General features: G+C 35.6%; 1 protein-coding gene across 2 annotated transcripts in view; it reads right to left on the bottom strand.

Moving 5' to 3' along the window:
- Positions 1–22,400, bottom strand: part of pbx1b (pre-B-cell leukemia homeobox 1b) — a 95,239-nt gene extending 72,839 nt beyond the window's left edge. The window contains exons 1-2 of one of the 2 annotated variants that reach the window (XM_051112841.1): positions 21,942–22,400; positions 20,362–20,435 (exon numbers count right to left, since the gene is read on the bottom strand). In XM_051112841.1, the coding sequence (XP_050968798.1) occupies positions 20,362–20,435; positions 21,942–22,129 (262 nt within the window). In that variant the 5' untranslated portion in view covers positions 22,130–22,400. The remainder of the gene's footprint in view (positions 1–20,361; positions 20,436–21,941) is intronic. The other variant, XM_051112842.1, reaches the window with a different exon arrangement.
- Positions 22,401–24,191: the final 1,791 nt, after the last annotated feature.

Genomic DNA, 24,191 nt, shown 5'->3' with positions numbered 1-24,191 from the left:
GTAAAGTGTTACTCAGATCCTGCTGAAACGTGCACCGGATTTTGTACAGTTTGTGTTGGTCTGTACTGGAATTTTTCCTCGGCTTTTCCTCTGTCAGGACGTTGGAAGGAAGCAGATCGTTTCTGCTGCGTCGGCAGTCGACTGTCAACAAGACAACATCCCTCAAAACCTCGATCTGACTGTGGTGACGCGACACAGCGCTAAGCTGCCTGACACACCTTGTGAGGGTCGGCAGAGGAGGTGACCTCTCCTTCCCAACCTCTCATCCTCAGACGCTGAAGGAACCGTCTTGACAGTCATCTGTACTAAAACGCGAGCTGGGTAGGGACTTGACGGATGTGTACAGTAGACACCTGTCTTTCTTCGGCGAGACCCGCCGGATGACGCGGGCCGTTTGCATACGGGCGATCGTTCGGGACTGACTGCTGACAGATTTAACAGAGAGTCAGAGAGCCACTACACGAGATCAAACAAATCCCCAACAGCACCGGCGCTGACATTTAGAAGAATATCTCCAACCGTCTCTTTCCCATTCCTAATAAATCAAGCGTCGCCTCTTGATTTATTAGGCAAAAAGTCATATTGGCAAAAAGTCACCTCTAGGTGTAGGTCAGGCAATTCAGCGCGTGTTTGGCTTGGCTGCTCCGACGTCTCGACGTGTTTTAAAAGGAATTTCACATTCGCCGAGCCCTTCCAATGCGGCAATTAAGACGTCGTGAAAAATCTCCCGCCCGTATATTGAAGGAGTAACGTATGGAAGAGTGAAGAGACGGCAGCACGAGTCTCTTTATCCGACCACACCGCAGAAAGTGACAAATTGGCCTAGTTTTGGATTTAATTAATCACGGCGGCCTGACAGCTACCTGAGCTCGGCTGCATCATTAGCGCGCCGCTACCAGCCTGTTTGGGGAGTTTGTGATAGAAGACGATTCTGTTCATTAACTCGACCGGTTCAACAGATCAGAATAAACACACTCCAATATGACATCTTAAGAATGTTTAGCATTCAAGAAGATCAAGTCAAAGATCTAACTGGAATTTGCTAATTATAAAAACCAAGGTAATTGGCGATTTTACACATACAGTCCTTTCTGAAAAATTACTAGTAAATTCATGTTTACAGATCATGTGTAAACAGGACTTTTTATATATATATTTGTGACCCTGGATCGCAAAACCAGTCACAGGGGTCAATTTTTTGACCCTGAGGGTGCAAAAAAAAATCTAAATATTAAGAACATCGCCTTTAAAGTTATCCAAAGTTCTTAGCAATGCATATTACTAATCAAAAATTTTGATATATTTATGGTGGGAAATTTACAAAATATCTTCATGGAACATGATCTTTACTTAATATCCTAATAATTTTTGGCATTAAAGAAAAATCAATCATTTTGACCCATACAATGTATTGTTGGCTATTGCTACAGATTAGTGTTGCACGATATGCCGGTACTTAAAAAGTATCATGATTAAAACAGAATCCAGAAAATTATTGGAAAACAGAGATTCACAAACAAAACTGAATCTGAGAAAAATAATAAAACATATTTCATAAGGCCTTAAAAACATGTCATTTTTGTAAAAAGAAAAAATGTAATAAATTGCTGTTAAATTCAGCAAATTTCAAATAAATTGTACATGCTTTTTAATAAATATTTTTTTAAATGTAACCATTAAAATAGAGTCTAGAAAAATTTTAATGGAATTTAGGAAAAAATAAAATAAATTTCATAGGGCCCTCTTTATTTCATTTGTCTTTGTTTTATTGTAGTTGTCTTTTAGTTTGTTACTTGCATCTAGGTTCTTATTATTAATAACAAAGATAAAATAACAAAAAATGACTATGTCATGATATAAATTGTTGTTGTGAAATAAAATGACTATATCATGAAATAAGATTTGGCTTTATCCTTTATGCTAACTTACCAATATGGCAAAGATCTCTATAGTTCGGTAGTGGTTCGCCATAATCCTGTGTAGTGGCACTGGCATGTGATTATTATTATTTTATTTAAATTTTTTTTAAAGGGGGGGAGGGGGGGATGCTTTGTTTTAATAGATAGAATAACTATGATCTCCAATTGGATCATCTATTATTCAATTACTTTTACTGTTGTTCTTTTCCTGTTGTGTTTTTTTTTTTGTAGTATCGGTTCAGTAGTAGTATCGTGATATTTTAGTCAGGTATCGTATCGAAGTCAAAATTTTGGTATCGTGCTGTTTTTGTTTGTTTTGTTTTGTTTAGCTAGATGGATGTTTTTGACTAATGTCTCACTGTTTTTTCAGCATCTTGCACATGAGCGGTGCACTTTTAAAATGCATCTATTTTCTAACTTTTTTCTATTCATCAGTGTTGCCGTTTTATACTATTGTGTGATGCATTTTTAAAAGCATAAGCATGTTCTGTGCAGTGGTATTTTATTATTAGTGATTAATTTTTACTATTAATTTTGTATTAATATTTTTATGAAATTTTAATGTTCCTATTTTCTGTTTTCATTTTAATTTTACTGTTATTTTGTTGTGTTTTTTGTTAGTTCTATTAGCTTTTGTGTTTTTAAATGTTTATTTTTTATATAAATGTTTAGTTATTTTAGAACATCAAGTTAAACTAATTGAAAAAAAAAACATAAAAAATGTAATGTTTTATTTCAGTTTATTTTATTTTAAGTAAAAAAAATTTTTTTATAGTTTTAGGTTTAGGTTTTTTAAATATAATAATAACAACTATAATAACCCTGATTCAACGATAAACAAGAACTGGACAATAAATGAGAACTGGAGCTTTTAAGCTTCAAAAAAGGATGCAAAACTATTGAAGTCATACAACAGCTTTATGTGAAAAACAGACTCAACTTTAGGGGTCCTTGGCACAAGAACTAACATGTCTGATTGTGAGCGAATCATTCTTTTGAGTCAAATCATTTCATTGTAAAAATTGATCCGGTTCACAAAATTAGTCTGAATGATTCATTCACTTATCTGTTTCATGAGTAACTTACTGACTCAATGATCCGGCTGCAACAGCTCACTAAAAAGAAGATTATCAGAGCAAAATGATAATTACACAAAGTTAATGACCTCAGAACACCTGGAATAGAGTATATAGTCAAACGTATTCATTTTAATGATATTTCACGGTCTTTTTGAACATGCATTGTACTCTTCAGAAGTCAGTTGGATGAAGAAAATTGGTATTTTAAAGGCAAAAACATGAAAAGCCGTTGCTTGTGAGAACAGCAGATATAATGCATTTACCGAAAAAGTCAATCTAGCAATTTTACAGTCATTTAACAAATGTATTGCATGAAAACAGCTAATAATTACATGTTTGAATTGACCAAGTTTTACAAGCATTATGCGATAAATACTGCAAGACTTTTATGTATGCCAATCACATGAGCTGGCCCGCCCTTTTAAGCCAATCAGAAACAGCTTTCTGTGTAGGGGGCGTGTCCATTAAAAGGTGAAAGACTGATATTGATCAGAGTAAAGTTTTAAAGGTAAATATTCAAATACGTTTTTACACACACAAATGCGCAATAAAACTACATTTCCCATAATTCTCTGTGGCAGCACAAAAATGATCAAATAAAATACAAGTTTCCTAATGAACATATTTTGCTTCATTTTGTTGCACTAGCAATAAAAACATTTATATTCTTTGCTGAGAAATAAAAAGAAGACCAAAACAAAACCACTTGAACGAACAGCATGTCGCAATTACAATAACCATTTCTATACAATACGCCAACATTTGCATTAAAATGTGAATGTAAATCAATTTACTGTACACAAACATGTTTCAAATGATTATCTGGTCCAGCTGTGCTACAAGCTTTGCCATCAACCATCCTAAAATACCAAATATCAATGCAAGAATATATGAAAACAGTACACTGTACAGCTGTATTCCTCACATATGCTATTTTTTGTTCTTGTACTTTGCTATCCGGCACACAACGAATGTGCAGGTTTAGCTCCAATTAAACATTCATCTTTTCATGTTTCTGACCAGAGATCACAGACATTCAGAGAGACTTTTTCCACTTGATGCTCTTTCCAGTTTCAGCCGTCTGTTGCAAAACTGGCAGCGGAGGTCCAATCAAAACAATGAGACATGTCAGCGGACAAGAATAACAATGAAACGTGTCAGAGCAGATTAATAAAAGTACCGTCAGCACGGCGCTCCTCAACACCTACTTAAGGACGGCCGTAATTCACGTCCTATCGAAGGGAATGTGACTTCTTAAGAACATCATTGAGATTCTGTCGCCGGTGTTGAGCGACTGGATGGTGGGACGTTGAGTGACGGTTTGAGGGACTGAAGGACAGCTGGACAGGCTCCAACACAACACAGTCACGGCGTTTGATTGACATCTCGGTTTTATTGGCGGCATCCCGTGAAAAGCCGAGTTCAGGGTTCATCCCCGCCCACCTGGACAGATGTACTCAGAGAGGCGTCATGAAGCATGTAGATAAAGAGACGCTGAATCCATCATCTGAGCACCAGAAGATAAATCAGGGCAGACTGACGTGTTAAATAGGTCGTAATTTAGATGCAATGCATATGAAAGTTCACCCAAAAATGACAATTCGCTGTCATCGTTAATTCACCCTCACGTCGTTCCAAATCTTTATGAGATTATTGTGTGATACACAAAAGTAGACATTTTAGGTATGATTTTAAAAATTAGATTTTAAATAAATATTAGATTTTTTAAATGTTTTTGAAAAAACATCTCTTTTGCTTACCAAGGCTGCATTAATTTTATTAAAAATACAGTAAAACAGTAATACCGTGAAATATCTTTTATAATTTAAAGTAACTTTGTGAATATATTGTAAAATGTAATTTATTCCTGTGATCAAAGCTGAATTTTCAGCATCATTACTCCAGTCTTCAGTGTCTCATGATCCTTCAGAAATCATTCTGAAATGCTGATAACTTTTGACTGCCACCATATGAACACATATTTTTAATATTTAAAAATGTAAAACGTCATCAAAATGACATTATTTTCCATACAAATGCAATTAACGAGCTTTAAGCTTCAAAATAACGACGCAAAACCAAAAATATTAAAATCATACAATAGCTTTTTGTGAAAAATAGACTTAACTTTAAGGCACGAGAGAGAAACACTTTTGAGTCAAAACTTTTCAGTGTAAAAGTTGATCCAGTTCACAAAATCAGTCTGAATGATTCATTCGATGATCTGGTCGCAACAGCTCATTAGAAAGAAGATTATAAGAGCAAAATGATAATTGCACAAGGTTAATGTCCTCAGAACACCTGGAGTAGAGTATATAGTCATACAGACTCCTTTTAATGATACTTCATGGTCTTTTTGAATATGCGTCGTACTTGCATGGAAAAAGCTAATTGCACAACCTACAGAATTTCTTCTTTCGTGAAGAAAAGTCATAAAAGTTTGGAACGACATGGTTTGGCCTGCATTCATGCGTGATCATCCCACAACAGCTGTAGTGATTGAGACATGTACTGTATATACACCACATTTATACAATCACCATGGGAGTTTCGTAAGGAAAATGCAAAAGAGACCACTGTGAATATTTCATTATGACAAAGCTCTAATCTGATGGTTGGCTCTGGCTAATTGCCAATCAAGGTGCACAGGTTTATCTATCCACCGGCAAACAAAGTCGTACTTAGAAGTTCCCGAACTGCTACAATGATGGTTTATGAGGAAAAAATTGTTGCCCAATGCACTGCAAGCATCCGCTGCCATTGTGCATGCCTAATGTGCGTTTTTGCATTTTACTATGGCAGTAACAAACCTCAAAAGAGGCAATAAACTGCAAAGTGGCTATTGACAATTGGCATAAAGTCTGGCTAAACAAGACATTCAGTCCAAAAGTGTTGAAATCGCTGACAAAATATGTGGATTAATGGAGGTCTTTAAAATGCTCTACCTTTGACTCGGAGAAGACATAAAAAAGATGGCGTGGGAAAATGGCTCCAAATAAGCAGCATTAAAATAGATGCGAGCTCACAAATAGCTGCACCACAGCTTGTGCTGACAGACCTGAAAATGAAAAAGAATGTTGCCGTGTAAAATTTCCTACACGCTGTTAATATTTTATGAGCGCTCGTTTTGACACCAGGCTGTATATTCCTAATTTGTGTTGCTGGCTGGCAACACAAATGGCTTGTGAATAGAAAAGAAGAGGGGGAAAAAACGAGGTGAAGTGGGTTTGGAGCATAGGAGAGATGGGTAACGAGAGGAAAGGAGATAAGAGGCGACTGAAAGCGGCGGAAAATGGACCGCGCGGGCACGACGGGGGAGATTTCGTAGTCGGTGTGCTACACAAAACATCTGAAATGGCCCATTTAACTGCTCCGTATTGCGTCGCTCTCGAAGGCTTCATTTTCATACTCCGTGATGGTGGAAGATAGATTGAGAGCATGAGATGAGCGTTTTATCAAGGTTACGTTAACCTCCAGCCTTTATCTTGCAGGAGATGAAGTTGGAGGTGATCTACACCACAAGTAGTAAACTGGAGAAGCCCATCAGTAGTCTGATGAATTCAGTCTGAGCATGAGCAGATAATGACAGCACTGACTGGTATTTTCATTAAGGGCAGAGTATGGCACTCCGACAATGCAACTGCCGGATCTCTGGAAGAATCCTGCAGATGAGCAAACGCACGTGTTTAAGTTATAGCCAACTTTGATTTCTAGAGCAGCTCTCATAGTTGGCTTGATTCCTGGGTTTGATCTGGTCTCAGACAGCATGCCAATGGACCACAAAAAAAAATGCTCACTGTCTGATGCAGAATTATGGAAATTAAACCACATGCATTACACATCAATGGCATTTCACCTCCGTAAGTTAGTCTGGATTGCTTTTATATCATACAGAAGTTCACACCAATGATTCCATGGATTTCATCCTACATCAAATGTGAGGAACAAAGTTGGACTTATAAATGCTGAAACTGATATGAAAATGTGCATGAGACAACTAACATGCACACAATTGATGTTTTTGCTCCTATACCAGTTAATAAATCAATCCAACATCAATTATGAAAAAGTACAGATAATTAGGCAGTCACAATATGCATTTATTAGGGATGTGCATCTAAATAACTGAGGCAGACGTGATGCGCTTCTCGATGCAATGCCAGTGATTCGATAAATTGATACACAAGCAGCTACCGAGGCAATGCGATTCATCCCAATTTACAATGCGATTCAATGCAATTCGATGCAAAGGAAACATCAGTTATGCTATGCAATTTCAGATATGTTTCAAATATGTTAATAACGATGCATCATGATACAAATGCCAATTTGTATCTGATCCACACTTTTTAAATCGATGCATCATATTGTTAACTTTTATGCTGATGCACTGATGCGAATTGGTGAATCTTAGCATCCCTGGCATTTATGCATATAAATACACATAATATGCACAAATGAGAAATGTTTAAACTGCTTTGTGATAACTACGACCCTCAAATTAACTAATAAATTACTTCCTGAAAAGAAAATATTTTTTTCAGTAAAATTTGTTTTTATGCTACAAAGTATACTGCTATTAGTCAAACGTAGTTGTCGTAACTCAAAAAGATTTTTTTCAGAACTTTTTATTGTTCACATTATATTTTAGAGTGTACTAAAATAACCAAAACTAATCACTAAGAATTAATAAGAACTATACCGATATGTTTAAACAAATAAAGATTAAACAAAATATTGTAAGTTTAAAATTACAGTGAAAGCTCAAAATATAAAAATAAAATGTAGTTCAAAAAGCATAAATCAATGATACTAAAATGTGACCCTGAACCACAAAACCAGTCATAAGGGTCCATTTTTGGAGGATTTGAAAGCTGAATAAATAGGCTTTCCATTGATGTATGGTTTGTTAGGATAAGACAATATTTGGCGGAGATACATTTTTGAAAATCTGGAATCTGAGGGTGCAAAAACAATCAAAATACTGAGAAAATCACCTTTAAAGTTGTTTAAATGAAGTTCTTAGCAATGCATATTACTAATCAAAAATTTAGTTTTTATATATTTATAGTGGGACATTTACAATCCATCTTCATGGAACATGATCTTTACTTAATATCCTAATGATTTTTGGCATAAAAGAAAAATTAATCATTTTGACCCATACAATATACTGTATTTTTGGCTATTGCTCCAAATATAACCATGCTACTTAAGACTGGTTCTGTGGTCCAGGGTCACAAATAACACTGGTGCACACAGACGTTTTAAAACATTCATAGGATTAATTTCGGAAGCTGTCATACATTTATATTTAGGATAATTTTACACGTCTTTAAAAATAACACCATAAGGGTCCATGAAGTGTGTTTCACTAGGCACATTCAGAAAAAAACAAACATTCACACCGACTAATCAAACTGAACTCTTGACGACAAACAGCTCTAGTGTGAATGTGCCCTCAGAGTTTGAACTTCTCAATGGAAAGTTTTTGTTGATGCCCAAAAATCTGGCTTGCATTTACATTAGGCGAGCGAAATCACAAATGCATCAGTCATAAAGCAGGATTGTGTTTGAGCTGAATTTGGCGGTGTTGGATGCGGGAAATGAAGCATGACGGAGCAGAGAAGAGCAGCATGTCTGCTAGCGCTCATCTCAATCCACATGACTCACGCCTGTGTTCTGGGCCACCAGTCAGAAAATGCCAAAGAAAGAAAGACAGAGAAAATACTCGGCACACAACGCAACTGACTTGCATTACTAAAAAAGCACATCTTGTACCCTAAAAACAATTTCTAGAAAAGAACAAGACGCATTTCACAACTGCCGATCAAAGGATGTAGTTTCACATAACACAAAACGGCTTGCCGTCTGTCCTTAGCTGACCACTCGAATGACAAGCACCTGTTTCATCCTCCACAACCCTGACAGCACAGAGGTTGCATGACTTCACAAGTGCTGATCTAGCTAGAAAAAGATAACGCCATCTTCCAAACACCACTAGGATTTAACGGAGCATAACCGCCACTTTCCACAGCGAGATCCAGGTGAAAACAGCTCGTCGTGATGCACGCAATCAAGGTGAGACGGGTTACGGAGCACAGAATGTCGACTTCAAGCGTTAAACAACACTGCGTGCAGTTCTGCTGGAAACGCTGCAGCCGGTTCTTGCGTGTGCAGGAGGAACTTCAGTCTTCCGGAGCCCGCGATGGCACTTGCGTCTGTGCTGGGAAAGCGGCCAAAACCGCCGCTCTCTGCTTCTCCCAAACATTTGTTTCCTTTCAGGGGGCACAAGGCTCCACATGCTTCCTTAAAAAAACATTTCCGTGCCACGAGCACTGCGTCGAGGGGACTATTTTAAGATGGCAAAAGAGACACATGAGACCGGACACTTTCACAATGAACTAGCGCGCTAATTGGTGTAAGTGTCTTTACATTTATTCATATCAACAGCTTCATTTCACTGTCTAAAACACACAAAAAATGTGAAACGTGCATAAATGAGGCAGCTATTGATGGTTTTTATGAGACGCGTCTACTGGAATGACAGAGAACTGTGGGAAGCGTTATTTTAAAGACACATTTTGCGCTGGACACAATGGGAAGACTGGCAGACGTAACGACAGACAGTGGCTTATTACTGCCATATATTAGCATGTCTAATTATGAGCGATTTGCATAGGCTATTCATACAAGAGGAGAGAGAGCGAGATGGAAGCATTTCTCCAGTCTCTGTGGAGAAGCACACAGGAGCAATCATTTCTGTATCGATTCATAACAACACCACTGAATCATATGCATCAGCTCAACCTGGCAACAAAATATGGGTCACGATTGTTTACTAGACTTTCAACAAATCTTTAGTCAGTTAGTGAGGTCAACTACTTTATATACACTACTGTTCACAAGTTTGGGCTCAGTATGATGTTTCTTTTGCTCACAAAGGCTGCATTTGTTTGAATAAAAACTGTAAAATAAATATGTAAAATATCTGAAATAATTTTACAATTTAAAATAGCTGTTTTCTATGTGAATATATTGTAAAATGTAATTTATTCCTATGATCAAAGCTGAATTTTCAGCATCATTACTCCAGTCTTCAGTGTCACGTGATCTGATTTGCTGCTCAAGAAACATTAATCAATGTTCCTGCTAAATATTTTTCATGATACATTTTATTTTTTTAAGGATTCTTTGATGAATAAAAGGTTCAAAATGACAATGTTTATTTTAAATTTAAATCTTTTGTAACATTTTAAATCACTTTTGATCAATTTAAATAAATATACATATATATATATATACATATATATATATATACACATATATATATATATATATATATATATATATATATATATATATATATATATATATATCATTATCAATGTTGAAAACAGTTATGCTGCTTCATATTTTTGTAGAAACTGTGACATATTTTATTTTTCAAGATTCTTTGATGAATAAAGTTCAAAAGAACAGCACTTATTTGAAATGGACATATTTTGTAACATTATAAATGATCAATCTTACTGACCCTACACTTCTGAACAGTAGTGTAGACTGTATAATACATTTTTTTTGCTATATTTAGACAGTTTCCACTTTAAATCTCAATTGGCCTGACATTCAAATCATTGCACACCAAATAAAATCCAATAATAATAAAATTTGTGACTGGTAAACACAAGGGACCCCAAAGTCCTGTTAAAAGCGTAAAAACACACTTTTAACATTCCGATATCACATTTCATGACTTTTCCTAATGGTAGACGAAATGATTATACAGAAACATATAAATTATATGTAAACAATGTTTCAACTCAAATAAAATTCTTCATGAAAAATGCTATGTTACTTAGACTTGGGTTCTCAGAGACCCCAGATATAAAACATGAACACAGTGAATTTTCTCATGCTAACATTCTCTGATTGATGTACAGTCCTGTGTTATTATGGTTACAGCTGTTTTCAACACTGATAATAATCAGCAATGTTTCTTGAGCAGCAAATCAGCATATTAGAATGATTTCTGAAGGAGTAACGATGCTGAAAATTCAGCTTTGATCACAGGAATAAATTACACTTTAACACACATTCACACAGAAAACAGTTATTTTAAATAGCAAAAATGTTTTAGAATTTTACTGTATTTTTGATTAAATAAACGCAGTCCTGGTGAGCAGAAGAGACTGACGTGTTAGATGCAGCATTTTACCTAGTTAACTATCAGATGCAAATAAAAACGTAAATCTATCACGTCTATAATGCGACGTGCTGCAAAGAGGTGCGGATGTAGAGCGCGGGTGATGTATGAAGGCGCTGGATGAGAGGTGAAAAGCGTGGCGGGGTGGGGGGGTTCGGATCCCTGCATCCTGAGAGCCCAGGGCAAAAGTGGGATAAATGTTGATTAGTGTTGATTTTGTCCAAGGAACACCCGGCAACTGACAGTGGGACTAAACTGCAGCGAAAGGCAGCCATTAATCTTGCTCTAGTTTAAGTAGTGTATATTAATTTGTGTCATTTCCAGTACGTGGAGAGAGGCCTCTAGTCTCCGTCTCTCTCTACGAGCCGAGCGCCCGTAGCGGCGGTGACGGCGAGGGGGGAGGAAATGAGATTCCCAACCGCGCATTAAAGACGGACGACTCCTCCGGGGTTGGTATGGCAACGGCGCTGGCGAGAAGCACTTCACGTTCACTTTAATGCGCATTACAAATTTTCAGATTTGATTAAAGTCGTAACATATCAAGAAAGCTGGCAGTAACGGAGGGCCGAGCGTGTCTCCACCTACCAGCTTTAAGGCGAGCGACACAAAGCAAACGGCCAGATAAAATCGCCACAGCGTCTCAGTCTAATGCACTGAGCGCCATCTCGTCTAATGCGCCGCTCATTCATATCTCTGCGAGCAGAGCCCGTTTGAGGAGAAGATACAATCTATTGACAAAAGAACAGATTCTGAGGCAGTTTATGAGGCGCATTCAGTGTGTGAGCTTTTATTACGCTGGTGAATCTGCCATTTTATAACGGTTTTGTCTCTGAACGGCACAAAAATCACTGGGGCTGGCTAATAGATCAAATATTAGGAATCAGGCCTGCAACAGCTAATCATTAAAATTGACAGTTGTAGAAAATTAATTTAGCTATTAGAGGTTTGTTTTCATGTTTTTGAAAGAAGTCTCTTCTGCTCACCACGGCTGCATTTATTTGATCAAAAATACAATAAAAATTGTAAAAATGTGAAATATTATTAGTATTTAAAATAATGGCTTACCATGTGAATATATTTTAAAATCTAATTTATTTCAGTGTTGCAAAGCGGAATTTTCTGCATCATTACTACAGTCTTCAGCGTCACATGATCCTTCAGAGATCATTCTAATATTCTAATAAAATTATCAATGTTGCCGCCAAATATTTTTTGTGATACATTGTATTTCTTTCTATGATGATTTCTATGATTCTATGATGAATAAAAGGTTCAAAAGAACAATGTTTATTTGAAATTTAAATCTTTTGTAGCACTTTAAATCTTCACATTCACTTTTGATCAATTTAAATCAAATTTTAATTTTAATCAATCCTTTCTGAATAAAAATATTGAAAAAGTGGATTTTTTTTTTTTTTTTATGTATTTCTGCTCTATTAGCTATGAATATAGAAAGGAATTTAATGTTTTAATAATTTTGGTTCCTTAAGAGTTCTGCAAACAATGCTTCAATGTTTTTCATTTTGAAGATGCAGACATTTCACATAAAACCAAATGTCCTGAAAATAATTAAGTCCAGTATTTTGTTTAAGCATTCTACTCAAAAATATTCTTTGATCCAGATCTCCGCTTCCATTTTGCATGTCATATATTAAAAAAATGCAATTATGCAACTTAATTATCATGCATTTATTTCCTAAAGACGTCATCATTACACAAATTTTGCAACTTGAAGACATTTTAATAGTGTAAACAGCATCAGAGTTCATTAAGTCGGATTCATTTTCGTGAATCAGTTCTCTCAATTTCAATGAATTACGTATTAAATATTGTCGAGGCTAAAAAAAAAAGTCAAGGTATAATTTCTCTAGTGCCTGTATAGACAGACAGACAGATGCACAAACACTCCAACATCATCTTCCGCGAGCAGCTCAATCAACGGCACCCCAAACTCGCCGTCGTGCTTAATTACCAAATAGCATCACAGTTAAATTCCAGCTATTAAGCTTCTTAATATGATTAACACATCTCAATTAGGCCACTGACAATTTGCATAATTCATAAGGTAATGTGATTGTGCTCCAGTGTATACTCAGAGAAAACGATGACAGATCTCTCCGTAACTGCTGTTGCGTGCTCTCCTAATCTCATTTCTGCAAAAGCCTGCCGGAGCCGTTCCAAAAAACGCCACGCCGGCCGTGCGCTGCCAGTCAGCACGCGCGCGCCTCTATTATGTGCTGGATTAGGCTTTAGCGTTTCCGCTTGAAGGATGATGAGCCGGTCCAACAGATGTGATTCTCATATCCTACTCGTTGGCGCTCCGCGGAGATGCTGCATCAGCATGTTTAAAAAAAAACACACAGAGAATGAAAGACAAAGCAGCACATATTAGCACCGAGACCAGGCCGGCCGTGTGTCAGTGACGGCCCTGCGCAGAGAGCGTCGACGGCACGCACAGCAAATGATTTCAGGCAGCTGTGCTTTGTTTGTTTTCAGAGATCACACACCTGAGGGAAGCACCAATCCACTAAATCCTAGTACACACTCGTGTTATTCAACAAGAGTGAATTGGAGTCCAGACCTAGGGGTTAGATATGGAAAAGCAATGCTAAATGCAATAATAAAATACAACTAATTGTGCATGGGAAAAATTCCAATAGGAAGCAGAAAACAATTGCATATCTTTCCTTGTTGATGTCAAAAGTAAATTTACCGCATAGTGCATACTATGGAACCTTGTTTCTGCCATGAGAATAAAAAAAAAAATAAAAAGGTAATTGCAGTTTTTTATCTCACAATAAAAAGTTGATATCTCACAATTCAGGCTTTTTTTTTCAGAAATGCAAAGTATAAACGCAGAATTACAAGATATAAACCTGTAAATGCAAGGGAAAAAGTAACAATTACTTTTTTATTTTTTTTATTTGGTGGCAGTAAAAATAAAAAGACAATCACAAGATGTAAACTCATAATTCTGAGAAAAAGTCAATTGCAAGATATAAACGCAGAATTGCAAGATATAAACTTGCTATTCTGAGAAAAAAAGTCTTAATTGTGAAATATAATCTCACAATTGCGAGAAAAAAAGTCAGAATTGTGAAATAAAAAGTTGCAATTACCTGTACTTTTATTGCATGGAAGAAACAAAGATGAAATTAACTGTGATACGTAAACTCAGAATTGCAATATTTTATATATAAATTTTTTATGTATGTTTGCTTGACTGTTATATGGTCTGTCCGTGGTAAAATCGCTGTAATGAATGGCCTTTTAAAGAAAATACAATTGTCCATTTAGCTTTGTTTTTACATCCTTCGTACAGAACTAATGGCTTTGCATTTTTAGCATTTTTTTTTAAATGCACCACATGCATGTACTTTTAAAAATGCATTTTAAAATGTAATTAGTGATGAGTTTCAAAATATATTCTGAAAATAAAATAGAGCAATTCACTTGTTTACATGGTCATAAAACAATTGCAGCATCTTGTCTGAGTGCATATATATATATATATATATATTAAGAAAGAAAGAAAGAAAGAAAGAAAAAAAAACAGTAGTAGAAAAGTTTTTAAAACAGTAGTGATCTGCATTGTTGCACTGTTGATTATCATGTTGCATGTAAACAGCATCTAGTCATCATCTTGGGGGAAAAAAAATCAGATTATTTAGCATTTTTAATTTAGCTTCATCTTTTGGCAGTTTGATCAAATTATGAATCAAAAAAGATGTTAAAATCATGGATGATTTAATGTTTTCATTTAAAAACAAAGAATGCATTGCATTTTTTGCATGCAGTGTTGCATGTTGCAATTTGGCAATTGTATCTGGTAATATTCAATGCAAAAAGAAGCATACTGTGCACAGTATACTACAGCAACAGTACAACAGCAAGGTAGTATGCTACACTGTGTACATCCTAGCAGTTGCATATTTTAAGAAAATCTTACATGAAAGCTATTCTATTTATTAAGTGGCTTAATGCATGAAATTCCACCAAAATTAGCCATTTTAATATCATCGTAACAGACGTCCTCTTGAATCGATTTTGTGACATCAAGCATGTCATTGTTAACGCCACACACTCTTAAATCGTCTGTCTGCTGGTTTGAAACGGAGCTGCCGTAGATGATTTATTCCGTCTGTAATGAGCTATAGAAGTGTATACTGTGTGCACTGGTGTGTTCAGCCTAAGAAGCCGTAAGGAGTCGAGCTTCCCACAGGACCCAGAGAGCTGAACGCGCTCGCAGTAATCATATCTCTGGCTCGTTTCAACGCTGTCAAATATTCCCGCCCTGCCCTCTGCTCACCTCATTCTCACCCATCAAAAAATAACATTACATCACCCGAACCCCCAGGCGCTAAACCTTACACCGTTTAAACACATGCCACAAGAAAACTGGCCTTTTGTTGAGGTTTGCACAGAGAGAAAACACTGCAAGTCAAGATTTGTGAGATTTGACAGACGTTTAGAAGATGGAGATTTATAATCGTCATCATATGCTTACAGATGGTTGCAATAAAAAAAACATCACACAGTGTTAAAACCAATAACCAACTGAGCTCTTCATTTTTATATTTCATTTTTTACAAAGCCAATAAAATGCTTTACAAAACAGATAAATAAAAAAACAAAGAGCTTATTATTCTAGGTCATTCAAAAAAGTTAAAAAAATAAACATCTAAACAACTAAAAGAGCTTTTCAAATTAAAAACCTAAACATTTTAAACTAAAAATAATCTAGAAAAATATTAAGATGCTACAACACGTTAGCTAATAATATAATATTATAAAAAAATAAAGTGAAATAAAATAAAATAAAATGCATGCAATATAAAAATATCAGTTTGAGATACTTAAATGCACCCAAAATCTAAATTACTGTGCCTATTCAGATTTTTTGGTTTGACTTGTTTACGATAAAGAAAACTATTTTCTTCAGTCAATGTGAAAAGCACTGCACTAAAAACAAAGCTGAAAAATGTGTTCACCAAGAAAAGAAAAATCCATTCAGAATGGAATAAACAAAAAACAACAACAACAAACAAGCCACTGAGTGCATAAACAGCTTCCATTAGGGCTTCATTTGGAGCTTTCTGAAGTTAACGACTATTCGAATGCAACGTAAATTCTCTGACAGGCGCTCAAACCCTCGTACTCCTCAACGGCAGAGCGCCGCTACCGTGTCTTTGTCAACGCTGGAGGTTCAAGGTGGTGTCACAGAACAAACTCTGACATTCAGCAATTAGATGCCTTGACATCGTTCTGAAGTTCCAAGAGATCCAAGAATTCCGCTTCCATAGAGACGAGTCTCCATGTGTCAGAAACACTGAGACGAAACCAAAGAGGGGGAGAGGAAAAAAAACAAAAAAAAAAACAGACGTATTTGCACGGTTCCTTTCAAGTTCTGGCTGGGTTATTTCGTGGTGAAGAATAATGAAACGAGAGTTTTCATGGTATCGGGTCCATGTGAGCCAACTGATCTGGCTGGAATTGTTTGAGAGTGTATTTTTGGAAAGCCATTTGGTGCCAGATCCTTTCCAACACGATTCTGTGCTGCATGCTTCAAAGATCACAGACGCTCAGACAAGACACTGCCATTGTTTCACGAGCGTGTAAACAAGTGGATTGCTCTATTTCTGTTTTGAAACTCATCACTAATTACATTTAAAAATGCATTTTTTAAAGTGCATGCACGTGGTGCATTTAAAAAAAACTAAATGCTAAAAAAGCAACTAAAGCCATTAGTTCTGTATACAAGAAGTAGAACAAAGCAAAAACTGAACAACTGTATTTTCTTTGCACTACTTTGTTTTTTTTTTTGATAGGAAAACAAAAAATAGCTTGAACAACAGTGAAGCCATGCATTACAGTGATTTTACCACGGTAGATCATAGAAACACAGACAACATGATAACGCATGTTTAATAAATTGTTACATGTATTTCTATTAGTAATCTGCATAAAAATGCTTCCATTAATCTAACTGTGCACAACTTTCTGCATTTATATAAAATGCGCGGTTTGTTTATCATCATTTTACAGCAATTCTAAACAATGTGTTTAAACTTCGACACACGCCATACAAAGATGACATTGTGAACATGCACAAACTATATGCACACACACACACAAAGTCTTCGCACAGACACATTCCTCAGACAAGAAAGAAAATATGAGTGGAATGAAAGCGAGTAGAGAAGAGCGCCGTGAAAATACGGCAGAGTCTCAGACGTTTAGACTAAAATAAAGTGTTCCTTCCTGCTTCTGAAAGCAGAAGAACGCTCCGGCTGTTTAGATTTCCCCTTTGCGTCCGCCGTTCCCTTATATACCAGTAAAAACACAGTGGGGTCAAAAGGTCGGGTCGTGACCCAGGGCTGCATCCTCCCCTGCAGGTGTCAATTGGCACACTGGGGGGAACTGTAAAAACACACTACAGACTCACTGACAGGACTGGATGTGATCTTGAGCTTTGAGAAAATGGGACGTTTCAACTGCGACGATATATGTGACCCTGGACCACTTAAGTCGCTGGGAAATATTTGTAGCAATAGCCAAAAATACATTGTATGGGTCAAAATTATAGATTTTTCTAAGTAAAGATTATGTTTCATTAAGATATTTTGTACAATGCCTACTGTAAACACATCAAAACTTAATTTTTGATTAGTAATATGCATTGCTAAGAACTTAATTTGGACAACTTTAAAAGGTGATTTTCTCAATATTTTGTTTTTTTTGCACACTCTGATTCCATATATTCAAATAGTCGTATCTCGGCCAAATATTTTTCTAGCCTAACAAACCATACATCAATGGAAAGCTTGTTTGTTCAGCTTTCAGATGACATATAAAGCTCAATTTTGAAAAATTGACCCTTATGACTGGTTTTGTGGTCCCGGCTGGTTGCTTTCAGTGTTATATTGATACGCTGTTCAACATACTTTGGAATTTTTTTTTAAATGCAAACAAATGCATAATTATTTATTGTGTTTAAAAAGTTCCATATGTTTGACTATACACTTTATACACATATTTATCTTAAACTTTTTAAATTTGTTTTATAAAACAAACAAATACATACATTTTAACCACCCAATTCAGCAAATCTCATTTGAACGTGGTTTTAAATAGTTTGAAGCACCGCACCTTAAAATGAGAATATAGAGTTTACTTGTTTTTAACAGAAATAAAGATAAAATGCAAAATAAAGGAAATGTGATTTCCTTTATCATGAATAGTGAATAAACAACACTTAATTGTAGCTAAGCTGACATTACCAGCTCCATTTACTATAATCAGTATCATAAACGAATATATGATAAAATAAAGAGTACGCAATTTCTAAACATTTTAAAAGAAACAAACATAGAGCCAATTTTTTACATTTTTCTTATTTGCTAATAAATAAATATGTATTTTAATTTTATGCATTTAAGGCATTGCTCAAAAGTAAAATTAAAGGCAATTATATTTTACTGCAATTTTAGTTGATCTAAAAAGATTTGTTTTCAGCAATAACACTTAACAAACTAGCTTTCCGGTCCTCCATCGTGCTGTTAAACACACTCCAAACATCACTCCTGTGCACTTTTGCCAAGGAACCAGCATCTCCACAGACGTCAAACAGAATAAACACTTTTCATGAGCTATTTTGATTCCTGCATGATTTCAAAACAAATAAAGTTAACAACCGTACAACTCAGTACGTCTGCAGATTAAAACACTGAATGACTGAAGAACAAAGTGAAATGACAGCATACAAAAATCTAGACACAAACACTTCTAGACACAAGCAACGCAGAAGTGTTTTAATCCATCCGTAGTTCCTAAAAAGAGGTTTCCTGAATGTGACAAACATCCATGGACGTGTTGAAGGCCGCAGAAGTGGGGAATAAACTTTCTTGCAAACAAACCTCAAGCCGTGGCATTTCGACCCGTCTTTCAGAGCTCGCGCTCGCTTCATATTTTTGCAGAAAAAGGGCAAAGAGGAGCAGAGCAGTCTGGGATACGTCCACGTCGCTCCGCGCTCGAACTCTGCGTGAACTCGGAAAAGAAAAACAAACAGAAAAAGAAACGGCGGGGAGTAAAACTCCACGCATAACTGTGTCACTCCCCTCTCGGACGCATAGCAGGCCGCAGAAACCCCCCGCTCTGCCGGGACGCCGGCCGCTCTGCTCGCTCTGCCTCGAACTCAATGAAAACATCATCGCCAACCATCACGGCAGCGGAGGAGACAGAATAAACAGAGATGAGAACCACCCACGGCCTCACAGCTGGAACAGAGCAGTCAGAGAGATAATGATAAAGAAATCTGCTTTATCCTTCATCTAGTCCTTTTTATTTCATGCACTAATGACTGTGAAACACGCTGGAACCGTTTCCACATCAGACCGCAGAGCGATAGCGTCTCAATATCTCACCAGCACAAATCCATCGTAGTTCCTACTCTCTCGGCTCGAAGAAAAAATACGAGTCGCTTTGAGCAGCTCTGTTCTTGACACGCCAGACCGCAAACGTCACATGCGACCCTCTTCTCAGCATCTACTCTTACATCCACAACGTTTTAATCATTGCAACGGCTCCACAAAATGAAACGAGGTTTCCCTCCAAAAATGCACAAACGCAACGTTCATTCAGCGCTTTAGCCAAAAACAACTAAATAAGCATTTCGACTAAGCAACTTATGGCAGTTTGTAATTTAATCCTGCTCTTTCCTAACCAGAACGTAGCTGGATTTGTGCACAAAAAACAAGCTCGGTACAGTACAAGAGCAGTAAAGATGATTTAGCAGTCAGAGGTCAAAGAAGCTGAACTTCTACAGACGTTTCTCTTCATTTCCTCACTACGAACGCCACAAACCCACATTTACCGACTGAAATCCACACTCTAAAACATCCCATGCACAAAAACAGCATGCCACTACAACACAACACTGTGTTTCCAATTAGAAGCTTTTTATGAGGATTTACTTAACTAAATATGTCACGACATGTGCAAACCATTAACAGACAACATTTTGCTTTCACAGCTTTGACCAGACACTGAAAAACAAATGCACTCGGTGTCCATCAAATATCCAGTGTTTTTTAACAAATATTATCTCACGTGTGCTACTCGAACGTGGTGCATTTTTTTAAAGCATAGCATGACTTGCCTGTTTTTTCTTTGATTTCACACAGGACGTTGAAGAGCGCTGGCTTCATTCTGTGGCAGTTGAGTGCATGTTTTCTGAAACACAACACAAGGCCGCGGTGAGCGTCTGAACAGACGGATATTTCACTCCGCTAGCAAAGACTTATTTATCTGCCTGTTGCCTGAACGTACACTGATCGTGGTGAAATGAAAAGCACATACTGACCTGAGCACACTCGTGCTAGTCTGCGTTTATCATATTTTGCGTGCATACTGTATGCATAGTATTAACAAAATTCCATTAGTAACTAGCTCTATTTAAGTAATTAATAATTCATAGTTTTGCATCTTTGTAGTTTTCTAACTCTTAAAAAAAATTTCAAAATGCATGTTTTTTATTGAACACATCCATATGCAAAAAAACTAATTCATGTATTTAAACATTTAGCAATAGTAATGATTGTAGGCTGAGAGATTTTTTTTTTTAAATTGTTAATAAATACAAATCATAACACTGTACACTACAAACAGTTCTAAAATATACAGGAGGAAAAACTACATAGAATAACAAAATATTTTTGATCTCACTGAATTAAAAACCTCCTTTCTGAACAGTATTCATCCTGAAGGAACACGATTAGACGTGTGATACGAGTCTCAGTGCTGTCTGTCAAATTCTATCGTGGCATCTGTTCATTTCTATTGACAAAAAATGAGCACTGCATGTCAGAAAAATACACTGATGTCTGTCACTACACACTACATGTGTTTGGACAAAATGACAACAGCAATTGTATTATCAGTCCTTTTCTGGATGACTACTTAGTCAATAACTCCTGATCTCCTGATCTGCATGTAAACATTTGATAATTGCATATATATATATATATATATTTGCTAAAATCCCTCAGTTGCTTACTTACTAATAGAATTGTTGTTTTAAAAAGCCACTTGATAAGTTAAAAAGAATTTAGATGCCAAGTGACATAAAAAAAACAAAACAGCAGATTCTAAAAGCTTTTGAAATCTCATGTTAATTTTTTTAAGAGTTAACAGTTTCAGCAATAGCTGTAATAGTGTGTTTTTATAACAATTTATACACAGTATGGGCTGCTGACAAATAAATCAGGTTAATTTTTTTTTTTTTCTGGAAGTCTATCTTTAATTAGCTTACTAATTTTTTGTTTGGTTTGTTTGTATCTATAGCGTTGGTCAAGTAAAATAAAAATATATTATTTAAAAAGATGTTTAAATATTATACATAAAGTATGCATTATTTACTAATACATATAAATGTCAAAACGTGTCATTCTTTCGCACCTTATTTTAAATGCATATATTTAACCTGTTAATATACATTTATATTTTGAATATATAAATGATGTATTATGTAAATTTAGTGCAACGCATAAAATGTGCAAATGCTGCATTATTATATTTTTATGATATATTTGCCTATTACGAGTATGTTTTAAAAATGATTTAACTGAACGAATATTGTTGTTAAAAGTGCATTTTGTTTTATTCTCCAATCAATCAAGTGTCAATGGCGTCTTGAAGATGAATATTCCAGATCTTCGGATGTGATGAGTGACAGCTCACCTGGCCTGCGCCTCGTCCAGACTCTGGTCAGTGATGGTCATGATCTGTTGTAAAATGTCTCCAATGTCCTGCTTCCTCCCGTCTCCGTCGGTGGCTCCGGTGTTGTCCGGTATGTGCTGAGACAGGCCCGGGTGTCCGCTCATCCCCACGGCCGCATGAGCGTGCATCAGGCGCGGCTGCTCGTCCATGTCGGCCCGCTCCGGTCCTCCGGTCGCTCTCCTGTCCAGCTGCGGCAGAGATTCCTCTGGCAGTCTCTCGGCAATCTGTAAGCACAGTCCTCCTGAGCTCACTCACTCACAGCCCGAGCCACTATCAGCTCTTTAACCACTGAACTCAGCGGTGGGTGTGTGCGTGGTGTGTGTGCTGTGTTATTAATCAGGTCCCGCGTGAAAGCAGCGCTTCATACACTCGCGCGTTATTTCACTGTTTCATCCCGCTGCTTTTGTTACATTGTAGAGCTCTCAAAGCTCACAGACTCTGCGATGCTTCGGCCCCGCCCACGCGATCTGATTGGACGCAGAGACCGTGTAGCTCCGCCTCCGCATGTCTCTCAGTGCACGTCAATCATTGCGCAGGGGAGATGAAACGCGGGAAGGCGTCTTCTTGCTATTCATGTTTGTCCGCTGCACATGTGTTTTTTGTTAATATCTCTGATAGCACACGTGTATTTAGAGAGAATGTCCCGAGTTTTTTGTGATTACAATTGTTTGGGGGCGTGATAATCAAATATAATATTCTATTAACATATTCATAATACATCACACAATTATTTGTATTTTGTGTATGTGTGCGTGTAAGTATATTAATCATAAAGCACTAGTATGATTATAAAAACCTTGAAAAATCATTTCATCATAACTTCAATCATAATTCATAATGTTATTACAATCCAATGCTGTATTGATACAATAATGTCAAATATTATAATAAAACTATTTGAATTATAGTTTTAAAATACACATTAATTTAAATGTAGTAACCACAATATAATATTCTATTAGTATATTAATTTACATTATAATATAATATTGTTATTATGGAATTATTTGTAGTATGTTTTTGTGTAACAAAACCTAAATATTTTTTTAACAATCCTACTAGATTAAAAAAAAAAAAAACTCATATAAATAACAATTAAAAATGATTATTACAATTAAAAACTATGTAAATGCAATAATGTCAATTATAATAAAACTATATGAATTATATTTTAAACATATAATTATTTATATTAAATATTAATTATATTTATAAATATTATAATATCATTTTGTAATCACAGTATAATATTCTACTCAATTAATTATTCATTTGTAATATGCTTTTGTGTAACAAGCAGTATAAAAACCTAAATGAAAAATCATTTATTTTCTATAAACAATTCATAATGGTTGTATAATTCAATACTATATAGATACAATAATGTCAAATATTATATTAAAACTATTTGAATTATACATTAAAAATGCTCATTTATTTATTATTTAAATTTTATTATAATTTTCTATTAGCATATTAATTTATATTATAATATAATAATGTTACAGTTGTTTGTAGTATGTTTTTGTGTTATAAGCAGTAGTATCATATCATTAAAAACCTGAATAAACATTCATTTATTTTTAGGTTTTTATAATCATACAAATAACAAATAACTGATATAAATATTAATTAATAATTCACAAGTAAAAATTATGCAGATGCAATAATGTCAAATATTATTATAAAACTATATTAAGTATTTTTAAACATATATTTATCTATATTAAATACTAATTATATTTATAAATATAATAATAACATTTTCTAATCATTCTATTCAATTAATTATTTATTTGTAATATGCTTTTGTGTAACAAGCAGTAGTATGATCATAAAAACCTAAATAAAAATTATTTATGTATTTATTTTACACAATACAATAATGTAAAATGTTATAATAATTATATGAACTATGTATAAAATCAAATATCAGTTTTTATATTATAATTGTAATTTATTCATTCATTTGTGGTAGGAAGTCATTAGACACTTTAAAATGAGGGACGCTAAGGGCGGTGGGATATATTGATGTTTGGAACATGAGCTAAATCATTGAGTCTGACGTTCAGGGTCTGTCTCACTTTCCCCTTTGACCAGTGATAGACCTCCATTTTCTCTCCACGACTCCATCTCATTTTCTAGCCCGCTGCCAAGGAATAGATATATTTCACAGAGGTGTAAAACTCCCAATCAAAACAATCGACCTTG

The sequence above is a fragment of the Labeo rohita genome, chromosome 6 (assembly GCF_022985175.1).
Source record: "Labeo rohita strain BAU-BD-2019 chromosome 6, IGBB_LRoh.1.0, whole genome shotgun sequence".
Classification (NCBI taxonomy): domain Eukaryota; kingdom Metazoa; phylum Chordata; class Actinopteri; order Cypriniformes; family Cyprinidae; genus Labeo; species Labeo rohita.
The sequence above is the reverse complement of the archived record's forward strand: the minus strand, read 5'-3'. Positions and strand labels throughout refer to the sequence as shown.